Genomic DNA, 20,221 nt, shown 5'->3' with positions numbered 1-20,221 from the left:
GCTGACGTCAATGCGCGCGCCGGAAGTGCCTACCTGGAATAACGGCGGCGAGCGGACGACTACATTTACGGGCTGTCCCGCAGGGCCAGAGTAGGTGAGCAACTTTTACCTTTCCCAGAGATGGATGCAGAGCGAGTGCGGGCTGCTAAACGCGGGGGGTTTGGGGAGGGGGGGCGGGAGTTTTCTGTGTCGGGTCCTGGATTCTCCTGCCTTTGAATTGTGCAGCAATTCTGCCCATGCGGTTGAGGGTGGAGAGACGCAGTGGAGTTTGGAATAAAGGGAAGTATTCAGTCTAAGATACGGGTTCGCCTCTCTGTAGCGCCTTAATATGCAAAAAGAAGACTGAGCTAGGTAACTTCAATGACCCGAGAGCAGTCAGGAAATCCGTAATTGTACTGAAGGTGTTCGCCGTACCCAGCTATTAGGCACTTTGGGAACTACAAAATAAACAGACCTTTTTTTTGTTTGTTTTGTTTTCTGGTGGAGATCTCAGTCTAGTTGGGGAGACAAGGACAACTTTGGGAGAGTTGGATTCACAGAGTGACTCATCTTTAGCCTGGGTATGGACAAACGGTGAACTTCTTGGCACCTTTTCTCTTCCTGTAAATCTATAATGGCTACGCACTGCTTTTTCTGTAAGAGGCCATAACATGCCCATCATTCCTACAGAAAAATCAGAACATAATGCAAGGTAGTTTATACTTCTACCCACCAGCACATACAGATCAGGCCTCTAACCACTCCCTGGGAGCCTGCGTTCCAGCAGCCTGGAACCCAGAGCCTCTCCTGGAGCCTGCACAATCAATCCAGAGTGAAGCCGATGTCTTCTAGAGAGACGGAAGTGCAATCCATCCAGGGCGCAGCTGAATTTTGAGAGGCCTGAATACCTCCGTGGCCGCCAGGGGACCGCCGGGACTAAGTCTCTTGGCAAACTTGTGGCCAGCCAAACCTACCTTGCATTACATCCCTGTTATCCTTGGTTACCGCACAAGATGTAAGCCTCTTTGGTCTTCTGTGCTATAGTCTCATTTCCATGCTGCTTTGTGCTTTCTTTCGACTTAGGCTATCACTGCTTCTTCGTTTCTTCCCCATTTAACCCCTCAACACCCCCATCTGTGCTTTCTGAAACATCTATTTCGTGCTTAAACTATTTTACGTATTCAACTTCTTTAGTGAAATTCTCTTTCATCTCCTAACCTTTACTATTGATAACACGTAGCCTTTCCTGCCAGCCATTTCAGTTGAGCCCTTTCTCTGACCCTGCATTTAAAATTTGGGCATGGCTGTAGCCATGTTGAACTGATTTCAATTCCTCAGAATACTTTCTTCCCTCAGTATCTTCACAAAGGCTCTTTTGTCTCTCTGAGACATTTGAGCTCCCTGTTCCCTCCTGCCTTTTTCTGGATAACTTCTACTAAAGATCTGAGTTTAGCTGTCACTTTACTTGAGGGGTATTCCCTAACTTCCATAGAGTTAGGTATTTTTGCTATGTACTCTTAGCTGCCCTGCACTTCCCTTACAGCATTTATCACATGTGTCCTAATTGCTTGTTTCTTTGCCATCCCTACTAAGGGAGGCTATCAGTGAGGGACTGTGTTTGTCTTGTTGGTCTTTGTAACTCCAGTAGCTAATACAGTTCTTGGCACATAAGACAGTCAGGTATTTCTTGAATGATTGCAGGTGCTGAAGGTATGGTCTCAGAGATCAGACAGTTAACGTTAATGAATACTTCACCCATAGAAGGGGTCACCTGCAACTCAGCTACAGCTGATTGTGGCTATGTGAGAATATGATCCCAGTTTTGCCAGAACATCTAATTTTTTCAAAAAAAGTTGGAAATCGAATTTTGAAAAGCATCCTCTCCCAGTTTTAAATGTTGTCAGTGGAATAGAATTTTATTAAAAAAAAAATGGGTCAAACACAAGTCTCATGTAGCCTGTCACTAGTTTGGAATCTGTTTTAAGTCTTGTAGGGTTTATATAATGGGCTTTGTGGAGAATAATAGGTTTTGAGTTGGGCCTTGGTGGACCGTTGGATGTCAAATGAGAGAATGGGAAAAGGTATCCAGTTTGGAAAATAAACAGCTCTATGATAGTGTGTGTTAGTCTTTTTGTGGCACAATAAGGAAACTGGCATAATTATATGCTTTTGGAGAGAATAGAAGGTTAGATATAATAGAAGGTGGCATATGGAAGATAGAAGTTTGGATTTATTATGGTTAATAAACCACTTGGATTCTTGATCCTGGAAACTTCACATTATGAATATGCATTAACCGTTGATTATCCTTTTTTAGGGTAAAATGGAGGGTAAAACACTGGAAGGAGGCTGACCGGTCAAGACCTTAACTTCAATCCATATATGAAATAAGATTCAGATTTATAAATATTATATGTAGGCAGACATCTGGCATTTTTGTTTACTTGTATAATTTCAGTTAATTGATCAATTAAAATGGACGATCAGGGATCTCCTACTAAGTTTAGTGCAGTACATTCGGGCTTATAGAAGAAGTATCCTTAGAGTGTTGGAAAGTCAAGTGACTTGTGAAACTAGTAGAGAATGCAGTACTTTATATTTTTTTTATTTTTTGAGACGGTGTCTTGCTCTGTTGCCCAGGCTGGAGTGCAGTGGGACGATCATGGCTCACTGTACCTTCCAGCTCCCAGGTTCAGGGGATTCTCCTGCCTCAACTTCCTGAGTAGCTGGTATTACAGGCATGTGCCACCATGCCCGGTTAATTTTTGTATATTTTTTAAGTGGAAACGGGGTATTACCATGTTGGCCAGACTGATCTTGAACTCCTGACCTCAAATGATCTACCCGGCTCAGCCTCCCAAAACGCTGGGATTACAGGCATGAGCCACTGCACCCGGCCCCGGCATCAGTTAATTTTGTTTTTTCAACGACCTTAACTAATTATGTTCTAAAACTTATGTTTAGTTGTCTGGATTTCAAATATTTTCTTTTTTTTTTTTTTGAGACAGAATCTCACTCTGTCATGCAAGCTGGAGTGCAGTCGTGCGATCTCTGCTCACTGCAAGCTCCCCCTGCCGGGTTCACACCATTCCCCTACCTCAGCCTCCCAAGTAGCTGGGACTGCAGGTGACCACCACCATGCCTGGTTAATTTCGTTTTTGTATTTTTAGTAGAGATGGGGTTTCACTCTATTAGCCAGTATGGTCTCGATCTCCTGACTTCGTGATCCACCCCCACTCGGCCTCCCAAAGTGCTGGGATTACAAGTGTGAGCCACCGCGCCTGGCCTGGAATGTCAAAAATTTTCTAATAGAAACATTAGAATATTAATTCACTCTGAATACTGAGCACAGTGTGCAAATTGTTCTAGGAGGTTAATATTCATCAGTGAACAAGTAGACATTCCTGCTGTTTATTATTATTAGCATTAATAATCTAAGATACTATATAGTGTACTTTTAATACAGATTACACCCTCACTACTAGAAATACTACTGGTAGAAATACTACTAGTGAAGGACTAATATGTATTTAAATTACATTATATAGTATCTTAGATTATTAGTGCTAATTAAAAATAGCACAACTGGGGGATCTGTTAGTTAAGTGACATTAAGAAGGTGACGTTGAAGGGCAGGAAAGTTAATTCCACAGATACCTGGATGAAAGGGTGGCCTGCCCCTTCACACCTGCAGGTATTTCTCGTCAGGTGGGATGAGAGACTGAGAAAAGAAATAAGACACGGAGACAAAGTATAGAGAAAGAACAGTGGGCCCAGGAGATCGGCGCTCAGCATATGGAGGACCTACACCGACACCAGTGTGTGAGTTCCCTCAGTATTTATTGATTACTATTTTCACTGTCTCAGCAAGGGGCATGCGGCAGGAGAACAGGGTGATAGTGGGGAGAAGGTCAGTAAGAAAACATGTGAGCAAAGGAATCTGTCACAAGTTCAAGGGAAGGTACTATGCCTGGATGTGTACATAGACCAGATTTATGCTTCTCTCCACCCAAACATTTCAGTGTAGTAAAGAAGAACAGAGCAGCATTGCTGCCAGCATATCTCGCCTCCAGCCACAGGGTGGTTTTCTTCTATGTCAGAATAGAACAAATGTACAATTGGGTTTTATACCACGAGACATTCCGTTCCCGGGGCATGCAGGAGACAGAGGCCTTCCTCTTACCTCAACCGCAAGAGGCCTTCTTTCCTCTTTTACTAATCCTCCTCAGCACAGACCCTTCATGGGTGTCAGGCTGGGGGATGGTCAGGTCTTTCCCGTCCCATGAGGCCATATCTCAGGCTGTCTCAGTAGGGAGAAACCTTGGACAGTACCCGGCTTTCCTGGGCAGAGGTTCCTGCGGCTTTCCGCAGTGCATTGTGCTCCTGGTTAATCGAGAATGGAGAATGGCGATGACTGTAAACATACTGTTAACAAGGCACATCCTGCACAGCCCTAGATCCCTTAAACCTTGATACCATACAACACATGTTTCTGTGAGCACAAGGTTGGGGCTAAAGTTACAGATTAACAGCATCTCAAGGCAAAACAATTGTTCAGGGTACAGATTTTTTTTTTTTTTTTTTTTTTTTTGAGACAGTCTCATTCTGTCACCCAGGCTGGAGTGCCATGGCGAGATCTCGTCTCGCTGCAACCTCCGCCTCTCAGGTTCAAGCGATTCTCCTACCTCAGCCTCCTGAATAGCTGGGACTACAGGTGCCCGCCACCACACCCAGCTAATTTTTTGTATTTTTAGTAGAGACGGGGTATCACTGTGTTAGCCAGGATGGGCTTGATCTCTTGACCTCGCGATCTGCCTGCCTCGGCCTCCTGAAGTGGTGGGATTACAGGCGTGAGCCACCGTGCCGGGCCATGGTACGGATCAAAATGGAGTTTCTTATGTCTTTTCTACATAGACACAGTAACAGTCTGATCTCTCTTTTCCCTACACTTGGAGAAAAACATTCTGTGCAGGGAATTGCCAGTGCAAAGACCTATGTTCATCTAAAGTTTGAGGTCAAATGTGACTGCTGTTCAGTAACCCTAGTTGACTATCAATAGTTGTTGAATGAATATAAAAAGTGAAGGAATAAGTTTGGGGGGGAGGGGAAGCTATTTATCCTGAGTGTATTTAATAATGGAAGCTGACTAGATTGGAATGCAGAATTACTATAGCCTAAGTTGCTACTATAACCAGATTGAATAAAATGAAAAAACAGATCCATTACCTTGACTTTGGATTCAGAGTTAATGGTTTGACAGAAGGATGTTGCCTGTGACTTTGTTTTCTCAATTTCCATGACACTTTTGCTTAGAGTGCAAGTCCTCTGTACCCTCTCAGCCCTCAGGTGAAGTTAACGTAACAGTGGTTGGGTAGCCCAATGGAGTGCTCTAAGAAAGGCTTCTTTTCTCTCTGGAATTAAATATCCCATGATAGTATATTAAACATACTGTCTTCATTGAATATGGCATAAGAGAACAAGATTTTTATAATCCAGAGCTAGTTATTAGCACACTTCTAAATGAAGCATGTATTCTCCACACTGAGTTCTAATTCTGTTCTCTGCCTAATTGTGATGTAGAGGGTCCTTCTATTTTTCTGTTGGTTCTTCAGTTTGCATATCTTGTTGGGGGCTTAGATAACTTTTCTGGAGTACCGTTGAAACTGCACTGATATGCGGAGACATAGTGATGATGTGGCAGGTAGCAGGATCACTCACTGGGAGTCTGAACACCTTTGTGTAAATGTAACTGGTCAATTTCCTAAGCCTGGATAATATCATAAACAACATATGCCACTAATCAGGAAGCTTGCTGTACTTATCAGCTATTTTTAAATCCTTTGAAAATTACAAGGTTCTATCATGGGGGCAACATGGTAAGACCATGACTTGATGAAAAATAAAGTTAGCCAGGTGTGGTGGTATGCCTGTGGTTCCAGCTTTTAGGGAGGCTGAGTCGGGAGGATCGCTTGAGCCCATGAGATCAAGGCTACAGTGAGGTGTGTTTGCCTCACTGCATTCCTGCCTGGGCAACAGAGTGAGACCTTGTCTAAGGAAAATAAAGAAAAAGAAAATTGCAAGTTTCCATTTGAATGTAAGGTGATATTAGTGTATTCTGTCTTCTAATTACTGTAGGAGATGGTAATTTTCATCATACTAAACTATGGAGGTATTTTGAAGCCAGTGTTTATAATAACAGCTAACAAACAACCTTAAACATCTAGTACAATCTCAGAGATAAGGATAAGAGAGACGACCTGCCCAGCTCTCAACTGGCAAAATTCTAGACTAGAATTCTCTTATTATAATTTTGTTCTTATGAAACTTGGGTGGCCTCTGGTGGCCAAAATAATATCTTCTATTTTCAAGAGTGTGTTTGAAGGGAGTTTGGCTTGAGAGTTGTGTTTACACAATTAATGAAGGTTTAATTATTTCTCTATATTGGTTGGTTTATACAGACACAAATCTTTATGTCTGTATTTCCCCCCCTTACAGGAAATTGTTGAAAACGTTAAATTTGATTCCTAAAAGGACTCAAGTAAGTATGGTATAGTAGTATTTAATATAGTAGTTATTGTTACATTTTTTGTGGGACACCAGTAAATTCTAATATTTCAGTATTAAACTACATAGTATTTCTTTAGAACTCTTATTGTTTATTTTTCTCATTTATTACAAAACCTTATTTTTTTTTTTTTTTTTTTGAGGCAGAGTCTCACTCTGTCGCCCAGACTGGAGTGCAGTGGCGCAATCTCAGCTCACTGCAAGCTCTGCCTCCCGGGTTTACGCCATTCTCCTGCTTCAGCCTCCCGAGTAGCTAGGACTACAGGCGCCCGCCACCTCGCCCGGCTACTTTTTTGTATTTTTTAGTAGAGACGGGGTTTCACCGTGTTAGCCAGGATGGTCTCGATCTCCTGACCTCGTGATCCGCCCGTCTCGGCCTCCCAAAGTGCTGGGATTACAGGCTTGAGCCACCGCGCCCGGCCACAAAACCTTATTTTTATTTACATTCTCCTTTAGTGTATTAATTTACATTAATCATTTTTACCATCACTTAACATGTTATGCTTATTGAATGATTTTCAGGAAATTTAAAAACAGTTACATACTTTTAAATACATAATAGTATATATACATTGTGCAGTAAAATATTCATCCTCTGCCCAGCTACCTAGTTCTGCCCAGAGGTAATTGCTGTTACAGTCTCTTGTTGTTACTCCCAGGAGTAGTCTGTACATATGCATATATATTCATACCTGGCCTTTTTACTGTGCTTTTCTTTGCTTAGCAGTGTATCTTGGCAGTCTTTTCATGTTGTTACTGGGGTTACTTTTCTTTGAAATGGTTTGCAAAAATACTCCTTTTGTATAAATGTAACTGATTGGTTCAGCAATTTAATTTGTGCTATTTTGATGAATATTTTAAGTTCCTTTCAATCTTTGCTATGCAAAGGTGTACAGTTATGCCTAGAAGTAGAATTGCCAGATCAAAGCAGATGTGTTTTAAAATTTTAATAAATATTGCCAAATTCTTCCCAATCTGTACCAGTTATACTTCCTTTTTTTAAATTTTAAAATTTTATTTTATTTATTTATTTTTTTTAGATGGAGTCTCACTCTGTCACCCCCTCTTCAGTTCANATTTAATTTGTGCTATTTTGATGAATATTTTAAGTTCCTTTCAATCTTTGCTATGCAAAGGTGTACAGTTATGCCTAGAAGTAGAATTGCCAGATCAAAGCAGATGTGTTTTTAAAATTTTAATAAATATTGCCAAATTCTTCCCAATCTGTACCAGTTATACTTCCTTTTTTTAAATTTTAAAATTTTTATTTTATTTATTTATTTTTTTGAGACGGAGTCTCACTCTGTTGCCCAGGCTGGAGTGCAGTGGCACGATCTTGGCTCACTGCAAGCCCTGCCTCCCAGGTTCATGCCATTCTCTTGCCTCAGCCTTCTACGGAGCTGGGACTATAGGCACCCGCCACCACGCCTGGCTAATTTTTTGTATTTCTAGTAGAGACGGGCTTTCACCGTGTTAACCAGGATGTTCTTGATCTCCTGACCTCGTGATCCACCCTCTTCGGCCTCCCAAAGTGCTGGGATTACAGGCGTGAGCCATCGCGGTTGGCCAACTTCCTTTATTAACCTATGTAAGTGTTGCTTTCTTTTTTTTTTTGAGGCGGAGTCTCGCTCTGTCGCCCGGACTGGAGTGCAGTGGCCAGATCTCAGCTCACTGCAAGCTCCGCCTCCCGGGTTTACGCCATTCTCCTGCCTCAGCCTCCTGAGTAGCTGGGACTACAGGCGCCCGCCACCTCGCCCGGCTAGTTTTTTTTGTATTTTAGTAGAGATGGGGTTTTACCGTGTTAGCCAGGATGGTCTCCATCTCCTGACCTCGTGATCCGCCCGTCTCGGCCTCCCAAAGTGCTGGGATTACAGGCTTGAGCCACCGCGCCCGGCCAAGTGTTGCTTTCTTTAATCTCGTCACTGCAGTTAGATTTTTGCAGAGCTTTTGGATGAAAATAAGTATGCCATTATAGTTTTGGTTTTCATCTTTATTTTGATGGAGGTTGAACATCTTTTCAAAAGATTTTAAAGAGCTATTTGTATTTTTTTGTGAACTGTTTGCTCATATGTCTGTTTTTCTTCTGGGTATAGCTATTGACGTTTTCCCCCTTTGATTTGATTTTAATTCATTGCTATTACTATTTCTGTGTACTGTATCTTAAAAAAGGATAAAATCTAACTCTTTAGACTGAAACCTTTAGTGGATTCAGTAAAGGTGGCGGAGGAGGAGTAGTGCTGACAATTTACTTCCCTTTCAAGCTTCCATAAATTCTTGCACCTAAAAGACTGATTGCTTGGAATCATATATTATTAAATGAGGTCTTTCTGTAGACAGAGAATTCAGTTTTATTCATGCATAATATTAAAAGCTAATTTTTTTCTCTTGAATGTGTGTTTTGAGAAAAAGTTAATTTTTGATTTAAAGTAAGTTTTCCTAGGCATCTTTGGCTAGCTAATTCATTATATTGGGTCTGTTTGTATTAGAAAATATTGTAGGTATGTTTTTACAGAGAAAATTGGTTGCTTTGCTATAATAACATAAAAAAAAAAGTTCCACCCTTCTTGCAGCCTTTAATTTTTCCTTAACCTAAACTAACTGAACCATTAGAATTCTATAGCTATTCTGTACTGCCAAAATGGAATAGCAATCTGTTTCCCCCTTCCTCAGTATTACATTATAAGGTGCCACCAAAAATCTTTTGACATTAAGTCTTTTTTGAAATGTGTTTCTTCTTCACATATCTGTGCCCTACTTTCTATGTACTGAACGGCACTAACTTACTACCTGGACCATTTTCGTTTCTTGCTCATGGTGGTTCTTCTACACATCAGGATGGTTCACCGTTCTTGCCTTAGAACCTGCTCCATGATTACTTCACTTTCTCCTGATTCTTCTCTGTTAACCATTTGTCATCCACTCCAGAAGTTGTCAAGCTACTGCCTGCAAGTGCTAGCCTGTTTTTGTAAATACAGTTTACACACTCATACATTTATGTATATTGTCTGTGGCTGGAGATTTGAGTAGTTGTAAAAGAGATCTGTGACCCACAAGGCTGAAAATACTTGTCTGATCTTTTGCAGAAAAATTTGCCAACTTCTGATTTATAGTATTGCCATTTCATATAAATGGTCTCTTTTCCCGTACCCTATTCTCATCTTCTCTTGTTTGCCTTGTTTACTTTGTCTTTTGTCTGTTCAGTTTCTGTTTTCATCTCTTCTTGTGGCTGTATACCCTTGAATTCTATAACACCGTATTCACCCTCTACCCAGAATGTATCAGCTGTCAAAGTAGGACGCGTTTATGAAAAGAATACACCCTCCCACCCTCGCTTCTTTGAATCCCAAACCTGAAAAATGTTGACGGAACTTTTAATTTCACATTTTGTGAGGCAGCCTTTGCATTAAAACAAATTTATAGCATTAAAAAAATCAGGAGCGGTTTCTTTCAAGGATTGTTGAGTGTGTTTTGCAGGATTGTTCATTTAACACATTTTCAGTTAAAACACATTATTTAACATAGAGTAGATATGTATTAAATGAAGACTGTAGAAAAGCAAAAAACTAATGTTATTTATACGAACTATTCACCAAGAAATAGGAATAGCTTTGCTTATCAGCCATTTAAACTGTTCATTAAAATGAATCGTTTCTATTTTTTGCTATGGGAGAATGAAGAAGTATTTGTGGTCTGAAGTATTATGGATTTTCCTGCCTTAATTGGTGGCAACAATCTCTTTGAAGCTTTAAATAGTCTTGCCTAAGAAGGAAGATAGGGCTTTCTGTATTTTTTTTTTAAAGAAAATCTCAATTGTTTGGAAGAAACATTTTTCCTTTTGGTCACTTTCATTTTTTTCCCCACCTTAAGATCTCGGGAAAATATTTGTGTTGGAAAGTAATCATTTACTCCTTCCTGTCTTTTCTGTTACTTCCTAGTATCATAAAAACCATAATTCTTTTTTTTTCCCTTTAGTGGCTTACAGAAGAGACGAAATGTGGTCTGAGGGACGATATGAATATGATAGAATTCCGAGAGAACGAGCACCTCCTCGAAGTCATCCCAGTGTAAGTTACTCCTACATATTGAATGATTAAAAAACCTAGTGTCTGAGTTAATTTGATAGACCAAAGCTAGGCCTGTTAACAAAATCTTCAAGTGTCAGAAATTTACCAGTGTAGGTTACAAAAGAGATCAAGCGTATCTTTTAAAAGTTAAAAGTTCGAAAATAAAAGACAACATTTTATTTAAGTAGAAAACTTATTATTTATATTTCTTATTTAAGTTTCTAAAATGAAGGGTTTATATTTAATTTAATTTGTGAACAAAATTACAGATTTTATAAAGATTATACCATCAGTTAACAAAGAAGTATTTGAGTACCTGCTCCTGCTGTTATTGGCTGTTACCTATTTTTTTCTATAATCCTAAAAATGTTACAAATTGAATATATGAAATTCTAAAAGTAGGCTTTCATTCTAAGAGAGGGGAACTCTCTTCCTAGCATGGAAACATGTTAATAGCCCTTGTTAGGATTCCTGCAGGTGTGCTGTCCTGTGGTCAGGCAGTCTGGCTGGTAAGTAAGAATGCCTTGAGGCTCAGGGTCAGGCAGACAGGCAGCTTCTGGTGTGCTGTCCTACTTCTTGTCTCTTTGTTGCTCTGGGAATTGGGAATTTTGAGCCAAGCCTTTTCTAAGCCCAAAGAACTTGCTGTTTTGTTTACTATTTCCAGTGCTACATGTAGTACTTACCAGGTAATAGAAGCTCAATATTTATTTGAGTGACTATGTGTACTGACTCCCCAGAATCCCCTATGGAGGTCTAAAGGAGGGTTTGGGGAAGGTCAAAAAGCTAACTTAAACTTTTGCACAGACCCATTCTAAGCACCAAGGGACTAAGGTTGTGGTGATGGTATATGAATATATTATAGATTCATTATATACCATCAGAAACCACAAATATTTATTTCTATTTTAGTTATTTTTTACTTATGTTGCATTTAATCCTATAGCCCACTTTGATGGGTGGTATCGTCTTTAGGTTTGTCATTGTCCTAAATTACAGTCCAGGTTGGGGTTATTTAAAATGATTTAAGATGGAACAAATAAAGATGCCCATTATATTTCAGGATGGCCAGACTTAATTATTACTATATGTCATTTATTTCCAGGTTAATTTGTAGACTTTATGTTTTTAATCAAAATCCCAGTGTTTTTATTTATATTTTTTACTTGATAAGGTTATTCTGTAGTTTACTTGTAGGGGAAAAGGGATGACTTTTTTCTTTATTTCCCCTCTCCCCTCCGCCACTCTGCCAAGGATATATCCCATTAGGAATTTTTCTTTTCTTTTTTTTTTTGAGATGGAGTTTCACTCTTGTCACCCAGGCTGGAGTGCAGTGGCGCATTCTCGGGTCACTGCAACATCTACCTCCTGGGTTCAAGCGATTCTTCTGTCTCAGCCTCCTGAGTAGCTGGGATTACAGGCATCCGCCACCACACTTGGCTAATTTTTATATTTTCAGTAGAGACGTGGTTTTACCATGTTGACCAGGCTGGTCTCGAACTCTTGACCTCAGGTGATCTCACCTTGGCCTCCCAGAGTTCTGGGATTGCAGGCATAAGCCACCACGCCCAGCCTCTTTTCTTTTTTTTGAGGCAGTCTTACTCTGTAGCCCAGGCTAGAGTGCAGTGGTGCGATCTTGGCTCACTACATCCTCTAATTCCTGAGTTCAAGCGATTCCTGTGCCTCAGCCTCCTGAGTAGCTAGGATTGCATGCCACCATGCCTGGCTTTTTTAAATTTTTATTTATTTGTTTTTTGTAGATGGAGTCTAACCCTCTTGCCCAGGCTGTAGTGCAGTGGTACATTCTTGGCTCACTGCAACCTCTGCGTCCTGGGTTCAAGCAATTCTCCTGCCTCAGCCTCCCGAGCAGCTGGGACTACAGGCACAAGCCACCATGCCTGGCTGATTTTTGTATTTTTAGTAGAGATAGAGTTTCACCATGTTGGCCAGTCTGGTCTCAAATTCCTGACCCCAAGTGATCCACCTCCCTCAGCCTCCCAAAGTGCTGGGATTACAGGCATGAGCCACTGCCACTGCTACCTACATCTAATTTTTGTATTTTTAGTAGAGACAGGGTTTTGCCATGTTGGCCAGGCTGGTCTCGAACTCCTGGCCTGAAGTGATCCGTCCGCCTTGGTCTCTCAAGTGCTGGGATTACATGCGTCAGCCACCACTCCCGGCCCCATTAGGAATTTTAAATTCTGTGTTTTGAAGATACTTAAAAGGGTTTTTGTATGGTTATGCCATCAACTGGGCACCAGTCTGTAGGATTGTGTGCTTTATTACTTTGGGGCTGAGGAAAGCAGGTTATTGTATTAATTTAAGATTGTAAAATGAGTGGTGGACCCAGGGAGATAAGGATGTTGAAGGTGCTAACCCAGAGAATTATTGAAGTAATACACCATTTGGTATGGGCTGATAAAGAGAGTGAGGCTGAGAGGGACAGGAGATTGAAAGAAATGAGTGGTTGAGGGACAGGAAAGGCTTAGGGAAGGCTTTGGTGTGGCAGAAAGATAGGTAATCAGTATTTTAGAGTGTGGGATTTCCAAGATGGAACAGTTTTGAGTGAAGTTCAGTGAGTGACAATGAGAATAGAGAGCTAATGTAAGTTATTGGAGTTGAGAGCAAGGAGACTATTAGGATAGACTTTAGATTTGTGATTTAGATCAGAAGCTCTCAATCCTTGCTGTACATTAAGATTTCCTGGAGAGCTCTTCAGTACCACTGTATGGGTCCCATCTTAGATAATTAAATTATCGTCTCTGTGGGTGTGATGTGGACCTCGGTATTGTTTAAAAGTTTAAGTGATTCTTAACGTGCAGAATTTGAAAAATACAGATGTATATGAATTGAAGTCATTGATAGTGACAGGAGTTGAGGTAAAAATGACAGGTGATGGAAGTCTTTAATGAATCAGCATATTGTGGAAAAATCTAAACAAAACCAAACATTTTCATTTAATACTATCTGTGTTTGTGTAAATATGAAACAGGCTTCTTATTCCTCATAATTTTATCAGAAGCAAGCAGGTAGGGAGATATGTTTTATAACACAATTGTCCTTAAAATCAGACTGGATGTATTCAGCTGTCTCTTAAATGCCTAAAGGTAAACCTTACTTCCTTAAGTTAACTGACTGCTTGGTTCCTCATGGAGGAGCCTAGATGGTTTTTCTCTTTTTGAGAGCATATGACCTGAGCAGACCTTGTGCAGGTTCATTTCTCTCCTTTTTCTTCAATTCCATTAGATTGGTCTTTCTGTTCCCCCAATCAGCCTCTCCTAGTTTATACAAATCCTTCTTTCTGTATTTCCATATCCCTCCTTCCCAAGACTCAGGTACATTTTTTTTCTGGTGCATTCTTCCTTTTCTGGTACATTTTTTTCTGGTACATTTTTTGGGCTTATTTTGGTTAGTAATTTAAAGCCTTCTCTTTCCCTCAATAGGGAAATAAATGGCTCTTGAAAATTATCCCCTGTGCCTTCTGTGTTACATCTGCATCTTAGTTAAATAAGGCGTAGATTCTTAACCTTTTTTTGTGCTATGGATCCCTTTAGCAGTCTGGTGAAGCCTATGGATCCCTTCTCAGAATAACATTTTTAAACCTATAAATAAAATGCACAGAACTAAGTGTGCTTACATTTGAGAATGATTATCAAACTATTAAAAACCAAATTTGTGATATAGTAATAGAGATGCTTCTTTAGTAGGCCATTAAATATCAAAAGCTAGTGGTGGCGGTTTCATTGCTGTAATTTTAAAGTAGTGATGAGTGTTACAAATGATATTTTGCAATACCTGTGACAGCTAGCTGTAACATGGTATAAAATTATCTGTGATTTCTGTTGATAACAAAGTTACAGATACATCCCCTGCTGTTATTATCTAAAGTTAGTTGAAAAAAGTAATTTTGTATTTACATCTGATTTAATGGACTCACTGAATCTTTGGGTTAAAGTGGTTGAACTAGAAATGTAAATAGTTATATTTTCTTACTTTTAATCTAATGAAAATATAACTTACTAAAAGTTTTGAGGCTGAATACAGTGGCTCATGCCTATAATCTGAGCACTTTGGGAGTCCAAGGTAGGAGGATCACTTGAGCCCAGGAGTTTGAGACCAGCCTGGGCAACAGTGTGAGACCCTGTCTCTACAAAAAATTTTAAAAATTAGTCACAGATGGTGGTGCATGCCTGTAGTCCCACCTACTTGGGAAGCTGAGGCAGGAAGATTGCTTGAGCCCAGGAAGTTGAGGCTGCAGTGAGCTGTGTTTTGTGCCACTGAGCTCAAGCCTGGGCAACAGAGGGAGAGATCCTGTCTCAAAAAAAAAAAAAAAAAAAAATTGTTTTTCAAAATATTTGCTTAAATAATCTAATGTTATTTTAAAAACCATATTAGCGTATCATATTGGTATATATGAGAAAGTTCATAAGAAGCATTATTTGGAAGAGCTTCAAACTGGCAGCAAACCAGATGTCCAACAGCAAAGTTGATTGTTTAAATTTTACACCAATGAGAATAAATGGGCTACTGCCAGGTGCAACAACATGGATAAACTTCACAAACATAATATTAAAAGAAAGAAGTCAGTCACAAGAGTTTATTCTGCGTGTTTCATTTTGTGTAACACAAGTGAAAGTGGTTTCTTTTGGGAAGAGGAAGTAGTGACTGGGAGACCGCACAATGAATGATTTTGCTGCGCTAGGAATATTCTCTTAATCTGGGTGGTACTTATACCTTGTGAAAATTTATTCAGCAATAGATTTGTGATTTGTACACTTTTTTGTATGTATGTCATACCTCCAAAGTTTTGAAAAGGCAGATTATTTTTTTCAAAATGTAAAACTAGTTAAGTTAGTAACCCACTATTGTTAGTGCCTGGAATAGAGGAAGGTAACATTCTACTTTGTTTTGTATATTTGAATCCTGTTCTTTATCAAAAAACAATTTTACTGCATTTCTGTCCCTTTTTTTCTTTTTTTTTTTTGAGACGGAGTCTTACTCTGTTGCCTAGGCTGGAGTGCAGTGGCACAATCTCGGCTCACTGCAACCTCTGCCTCCTGGGTTTAAGTGATTCTCATGCCTCAGCCTCCCTGAGTAGCTGGGGTTACAGGCGCCCATCACCACGCCCAGTTATTTTTTGTATTTTTAGTAGAGATGGGATTTTGCCTTGTTGACCAGGCTGGTTTCGAACTCCTGACCTCAGGTGATCCACCCGCCTCGGCCTCCCAAAGTGCTGAGATTACAGGCGTGAGCCATCGTGCCCGGCTTCTCCCTTTTTTCTTAGTACACCCTTTGCCCCATTTATGATTAATTCTGATACAAAAGAAATGTATTTGAGGAACTACTAGATGTGACATGAAGTGCAATGTGAAGTGGTGACTGCTGGGAAGGTACCTTCTGTAGTAGTATGACCTCATTAGTAAAAGCAGCTGTTTTCTGAATTTCTAGCCTTGATAAACCTGAAAAGACAATTGAACACTGATATACTTTGGTTTTGATGTTAAATTATACTTAATTTGAGGTTTGGCAATCTTATCCTCAGTGTACAGCTTAACAAATTTACCAGTCATTATTTTAGCACTTTATGGTATGCTTTTAAATTCTTTATGTATAAGTAGTAAGTCACTTTTATAAGGGGCTTTCGCAGAAATTTTTATTTGGCCTTAAACTTGGGTAGGTAGGTAGAAGACTAAAGTTCAAAGAAGTGCACTACAGAGACTTTGTATGTAAATATATACGCTTCTTCTATAGGAAGGAAATCAATCATCACAGAATATCTACACTTCTAGATACCTGTAAAGCTCTTGTTTTTAAAGCATGCTTTCTGTCTTTAAACCTATAATTTCTATGAGCTTAGTTATCTGATTTCTTAACCTTTATCAAGTTTTGTGACAGAATGGCATTTATTTATTCATTCATTCATTCATTTGTACGTACATACACACAGGGTCTTGATGTGTCACCCAGCTGAAGTGCAGTGGAGCAGCTATAGCTCACTGCAGCCTCAGACCCCTGGGCTCAAGCAATCCTCTCACCTTGGCCTCCCAAATTGGGATTACAGGCATGAGGTACCATGCCTGACCCAGAATGGCTTTTAAATACATGTAAACTTCCACTTATGGGGGTCCAGCTTCTTAGCCTGTTGGGAAACAGGTAGGTAATATGGAACATTTTAATGAAGCTGCAACATAAAATGTCAATTCTTCCATTAGCTTATTTGAAAATGGGAGAGAAGGTCCAGTTTCAGAATTTTTAAAAGTTGTAAAGTTTGGAAATTAGGATCAGAGCACTAGCAGTTTATATTCTAGACAATTACAATAGAGCTGGGGCTGAAGCAGTCCTATCTGCTTATCCCTGCTTCTTTTTTCTGTTTCTTTTTTTTTTTTTTTTTTTTTTGAGACGGAGTCTCGCTCTGTCGCCCAGGCTGGAGTGCAGTGGCCGGATCTCAGCTCACGGCAAGCTCCGCCTCCCGGGTTCACGCCATTCTCCTGCCTCAGCCTCCCGAGTAGCTGGGACTACAGGCGCCCGCCACCTCGCCCGGCTAGTTTTTTGTATTTTTGAGTAGAGACGGGGTTTCACCGTGTTAACCAGGATGGTCTTGATCTCCTGACCTCGTGATCCTGCCCGTCTCGGCCTCCCAAAGTGCTGGGATTACAGGCTTGAGCCACCGCGCCCGGCCTTTTCTGTTTCTTTAACAAATACATTATTTTGCATTAAAAGATTTTTCTGGTTTTGGCAGCAGCAGGGAGAACAATATTGACGAATAGTGATGTCAAGAGCAGCAACACGTTATTTTTTTGTCACATTTGTGATAAATTTGAGTTACATAGTTTTTGTAATTAAGTAGTTAAATAACAATATTTACTTCCTTAGATTAATTGAATCTTTTTTATAATTCTTGTTATTGTTTATTTCTCTCTCCTAGAGAGTTTGGCCAATCAAAAATAAATCCTTTAGTAAATCTAGAACATAATTTTGTAAGTATCTGAGCCTTTGTAGGGAATAGATGGGATGCATATCAGTTCCACTTGTTCTCAAATGTAAATGTACTCAAACCATAATCCAGAAATTTTTCTTTTGACCAACTTGACAGTCAAATCTACTTAATTTAGTAATTCAGTTATATAGATATTTCATATAACATTGTTTAAAATGTGTTAATGTTGAAATATTTTTTCTTTCCATTCTTATTTCATGAAACACTTTTATTCAAAATCTTCACAGGCATATTTAAATTTCTGTTCTTCTTATGCCCCACATTTTATTATTGTTTTATACAGTCATCAGTGTTCATGTAAATTTTCCCATGTACTTACAACTTCCCAATATTTTATTATGGAAGTTTTCAAACATACATCAGTCAAAAGAATTTTATAGTGACCATCCATATACTCCCCATTTAGACTCAACTATTAACATTTTACTAAACTTGCTTTATCATGTATTTATTCATGCTATTAATCCATCTATGTTTTTGAATACATTTCAGAGTAAATTGTGGACAACAGTATCCTTCCCATTAACTCCTCAAGCATACATGTTATTAGCTAGAGTGCAATTTTTTAAATAGTTTTTTTAAATGGGAAAATTACATACATGAAATGTAAAAAAAGTGTTTCTTTGCTGAGTTTGATTTAGTAATGTTCCCTTGTGTAGAATTACCCTAAGAGGTGTTTTACTTTCTTTGTTGACAGAATTGCAAGGACTTAACTTTCTTTTTGTTGTCACTATTTTCAGAAGAAATGTGATCAATTCTTGGCTACGTTCTCTAATAACATGTCTTAGCTCTCTGGGTCAATACCAGTTTTCATGTTTAACACTGTCACCAAAAGACATTGGAATGACTCAGAAACACCAATAGTTCATTGAAGAATCAGTGAGTGAAATAAATCAACAAATGCTACAATAGAAATGCATGTTGTAGACTATAGGGATCAGAGTTAGGAAATCACAACCTTTGAAAGCAAAAGCCTACCAGCCTGTGTAACAGAATATTTTAGTTAGATATGGTTTGTATGGTACTTTTCTGTAAAAAGCATGTGATGCCAGGGTATCATATATATATTATGGATGTGGTGCTTACTGTGTGCCAGGTGCTGTTCTAGGTGCTGGGAATAGAGCAGTAAATAAGACCAATAAGGTTTTCATAGGTTTACATTTGCATTGTAAGTTGATTGTGATAGGACATAATGGCGTTATTTACGTATACCATTGTATTTACTTACTTCTTTGGTAGGTTAGTGTGTTTTAGTTGTTATTTGATGTTTTGTAAGGGGAAAAAAAATCAAGCATATAATAACATTGATGTGATCAACTCCCAAAGGAGAAATCAATTATCAGCTTCTTTGCCAATCTTGTTTTGTCTATGCCTCTACCACTTTCTTCCCTCCTAGATTATTTTGAAGTAAATCCATGATACCACACTTCAGATGTCATTAAGTGTTTCCGTATCTGTCGCTAGAAGATAAAAATGTTTGGGGGGGGATGGTCTTAATACTTTTACTTTTATATTAATACTTTCATTTTAAATTAAATGATTTTTTGTTAAAATGAGTTAATTTTAATGACATATTGGAAAAGAAATATTTTTAAAGAAACATTTAATAATTTTTACCTAGTTAATTATGAGATTTAACTACAGTATGGAATTTTTTTTTTTTTGAGACAGAATCTTGCTCCCCAGGCTGGAGTGCAGTGGCATAATCTCGGCTCACTGCAACCTCTGCCTCCCAGGCTCTAGCAGTTCTTGTGCCTCAGCCTCCCAAATAGCTGGGATTACAGGTGTGTGCCACTACACCTGTCTAATTTCGTGTATTTTTAGTAGAGATGGGGTTTCACCATGTTAGCCAGGCTGGTCTCGAATTCCTAGCCTCAAGCTGATCTGCCCCCCTCGGCCTCCCAAAGTACTGGGATTACAGGTATGAGCTACCATGCCCAGCCAGTGTGAAAAATTTGATACAGATTTTATATTGAATCAAATAAAAACTATCAACTTGGTGCTTTTACTTCCTAAAATGAAAGCATTCCCTGTAACAGATGGTTACATTGGAATGTGTAGCAAATTAAGAAGTAGCTGATTATTTTCTAACAAAACTATTTCACCATTTGGAAAACTAGGTATTTTTTTCTGACCAGATTCTCATTAACATAAGCAAACCGAAGAATTCTTATTACACACACTTAGAGGGTCTTGCAGTAGTAATCTTAGGGGTGAGATCTCACCCCTAAGATGATGACAGATTTGAAAGTTTAAATTTCATTGTAGTATAACTTTCCAAAAGTATTTAAGTTTATGTGCAAGTTGTTTTTTTTTAAAATATCCTGCCAGGGTAGATAAATTATCAATAGATAGACCTTTTCTTTTAAATGAGCTACATATACTTTTTATTTTTGGTCTGACTGATCATACCATTAATACTAACTTTGGAGTAGCAAATCCTATAAGATCTACGCATATTTTTTGGAAATTCTAGTAACATCCGCAGAAAATTCTGATCTTTTTAATAAGGATACTTAAATAATCATTAATATGTAGATATATATTAATCAATATCTATATTAGTATGTAGATATTTTTACTAATACACAGAAGCAGTGAAAATTGATATCATTGATGG

General features: G+C 39.0%; 1 protein-coding gene across 17 annotated transcripts in view; it reads left to right on the top strand.

The window, feature by feature from the left end:
• The first annotated feature begins 11 nt into the window (after positions 1-11).
• Positions 12-20,221, top strand: part of PPHLN1 (periphilin 1) — a 133,626-nt gene continuing 113,416 nt past the window's right edge. For 4 of the 17 annotated variants that reach the window (XM_017855449.1, XM_017855412.1, XM_017855438.1 and 1 more), the window contains exons 1-3: positions 12-94; positions 6,475-6,517; positions 10,516-10,607. In XM_017855449.1, coding sequence (XP_017710938.1) covers position 6,517; positions 10,516-10,607 — 93 coding nt within the window. In that variant the 5' untranslated portion in view covers positions 12-94; positions 6,475-6,516. The other 13 variants (XM_017855470.1, XM_017855456.1, XM_017855422.1 and 10 more) reach the window with 10 other exon arrangements.

This window comes from Rhinopithecus bieti, unplaced genomic scaffold, assembly GCF_001698545.2.
Source record: "Rhinopithecus bieti isolate Rb0 unplaced genomic scaffold, ASM169854v2 scaffold_1070, whole genome shotgun sequence".
In the NCBI taxonomy this organism is placed as follows: domain Eukaryota; kingdom Metazoa; phylum Chordata; class Mammalia; order Primates; family Cercopithecidae; genus Rhinopithecus; species Rhinopithecus bieti.
Note: the sequence above shows the minus strand (reverse complement) of the source record. Positions and strands in the feature narration are given on the sequence as shown.